Source organism: Rhagoletis zephyria, unplaced genomic scaffold, assembly GCF_001687245.7.
Source record: "Rhagoletis zephyria isolate East Lansing unplaced genomic scaffold, Rhagoletis_zephyria_1.1 Rzeph_scaffold_00202, whole genome shotgun sequence".
NCBI lineage: Eukaryota > Metazoa > Arthropoda > Insecta > Diptera > Tephritidae > Rhagoletis > Rhagoletis zephyria.
The window spans coordinates 385,286-387,648 of record NW_016157286.1 but is presented as its reverse complement, the minus strand read 5'-3'; the positions used below and the strand labels follow the sequence as shown (position 1 = coordinate 387,648).

The window sequence follows — 2,363 nt, the reverse complement described above, 5'->3', positions numbered from 1 at the left end:
CCGCAGTATTCGCCACAATATGCTCTTCACTTAAATAAATATTAAATCAGAATAACCACGCTCAGAGATGTTATATATATGTTTTTCACCTTTCCGAAAGCTACCGCTACATGGTAAGCCGGGGTGTATCAATTTTGAGTAAATTAGCGTCCTTAAATTTCAAAATATTGAAGTTTCAAGCATTTCTGAAATCTTATTACATTACACGAGCAATTCTTGTATAAGTATATACATATATATATATATATATCCATAGGGTTATCGGAAACGGCTCTATCGATTTGGTGAAATTTTGGGCACAGATAAAGTTTTGGATTTTAAAGTTATCTGAATAGGCATTATCTCCGAGAAGACTTGTACAAGGTTACCACCTATTCGAAATTAGTTAAAAATTAATTAAAACATCATAATATGGGTATCAAAAGGAAGGTATTTTAAAGATCCCTAATTCAAAAATATTTCAGTAAGGTTGCCACCTATTTTGAATCGCATATATATTTAATTTTTTGTTTAGAAAAAAGGGTAAAATACTACAGTTCATGGGTACCAAAAGAAGGTTCCTAAACATTGCTTTCGGAGTGGTTTTAAATTGATTGAAAGAGGAAAGTGTAAAATCCCGCGAAATTCTTTTTTCTTGTGACGTGTAGGGTGGCGGAAAGTGAGAAAACTCGAACGAAACTATTATTTACAATTGGGCTGTCAGTCTCACCGTGTAAATACTAAACGGATAGAGTCCTTTCAAACCCCCTCCAGAATTTAGAGGAGCGGATTTTCGGGCGCAAGAGAGGGCTTCTTTTCTCGGTGAGATTAATTCGAGGATGATTTTCCTGGCCAATCCATACACAGCTCTATTGTCTGCAATACATATCACTATGGCCATTTTACATAAATAAGTCTGATTAGATAATTTGGAAGAGAGGTCAGGAAGGCCCTGATTGATACTGGCTATCACATGTTTACTACAATCCGGTGCATCCTTAATGGCAACCAAGGAAGTTTAAGTTACAATTAAAATTTAGCTAAGATTAGATCTCTGTTACTCCGAATAAACTCTTTTTCTATTTCTAGGTAACTTATTTAAAGGCATCGCCGTGACTTCTTGTGATTGTACATTATAATTCAAAAGGCTAACATGCGCCTATATGAGTTAATGCTGGAGCAAAAGGTAACTCCACTTCAGCACTTCTACGAAGGAGCGAATATATTAATAACGGGTGGAACAGGTTTTCTAGGCAAAAGTAAGTCGTTTTTTCTGATGTAAGATGTTAACATTGTATGTTTTTATATATTAATTGTTAGTAATTTGAATGCTTTTAGTTTTACTTAATAAATTATTCACCTCATGCCCTGGCATCGAAAACATATATATATTAATTCGAAACAAAAATAATAAGGACGTCCACACACGCGTTGAAGAAATTTTTGATGATCCGGTAAGTCGAGTAAACCTTTTCAGTATGAGATGTGATCCGAAAGTAATGATAACTGATAGTTAAACAGTAGTATAGGGCCACGCCAAAGATAGCCTCTCGGCAGATCTTATGGCAAAGACAAAGGAACATGCTGACCAATCAGTTTCTGGTCGGGTGCTAACGAATAGGCACTTATCTATACTAATTATATAAAGCGAAGTCCCTTTTATTTGTAACAGTTAATCTCGTGAAAGGCTGGTCCGATTTTCATGAAATTTTGTATATAAATAGCTTTCGGTAACCACCATGTTTTAGGTTAAAAAAATTAACTTTTGTCGACCAGGGACCGTTCTATTCGAAAAAATTTTATTATGGTTCGATTTGCTTAAAATTTGGTACGTAGGTAGCTTTTTAGCATATATTAGCATATATGATCCATTTTTTCCGAGAAGTGGACCAGGGACCGATCTATTCGAAACAATCTTATTATAGTCCGATTTGCTTAAAATTTGGTACGTAAGTAGCATTTTAGCATATATGATTCATTTTTTCCGAGAAGGGGACGAGGGACCGATCTATTCGAAACAATCTTATTATGGTCCGATTTGCTTAAAATTTGGTACGTAAGTAGCTGTAGGTATTTATTTTAAATAACAAAAATTATTTTATTTTCTGTTGTACACAATTTGAGAAAAGTTTGAATAATAATGAAAATTTTCTGTTTGATTGACGAACCACAAAAATCACATAAATCCAAAATTTCCAAAATTACAAAGTTGAAATGAACACAGTACAATAAAAGGTAATAACACAAATACAAACCCTACAATACTCCCCCTTCTAGAGAATTAATGTTATATAAATTAAAAGTAACTCGTTTCTTATTTGATGTTGTGTTATTCATTGTATTAGTGTTTGTTTCTGGTATTAGTTCTGTTTCAATGATTGCCG

The 2,363-nt window shown here is 33.7% G+C and overlaps 1 protein-coding gene across 1 annotated transcript in view; it reads left to right on the top strand.

The window, feature by feature from the left end:
* Positions 1 to 1,073: 1,073 nt before the first annotated feature.
* Positions 1,074 to 2,363, top strand: part of LOC108358077 (putative fatty acyl-CoA reductase CG5065) — a 148,554-nt gene continuing 147,264 nt past the window's right edge. Inside the window, exons 1-2 of the mRNA XM_017609216.1 lie at positions 1,074 to 1,238; positions 1,318 to 1,433. Of these exons, the coding sequence (XP_017464705.1) occupies positions 1,133 to 1,238; positions 1,318 to 1,433 (222 nt within the window). The 5' untranslated portion in view covers positions 1,074 to 1,132. The remainder of the gene's footprint in view (positions 1,239 to 1,317; positions 1,434 to 2,363) is intronic.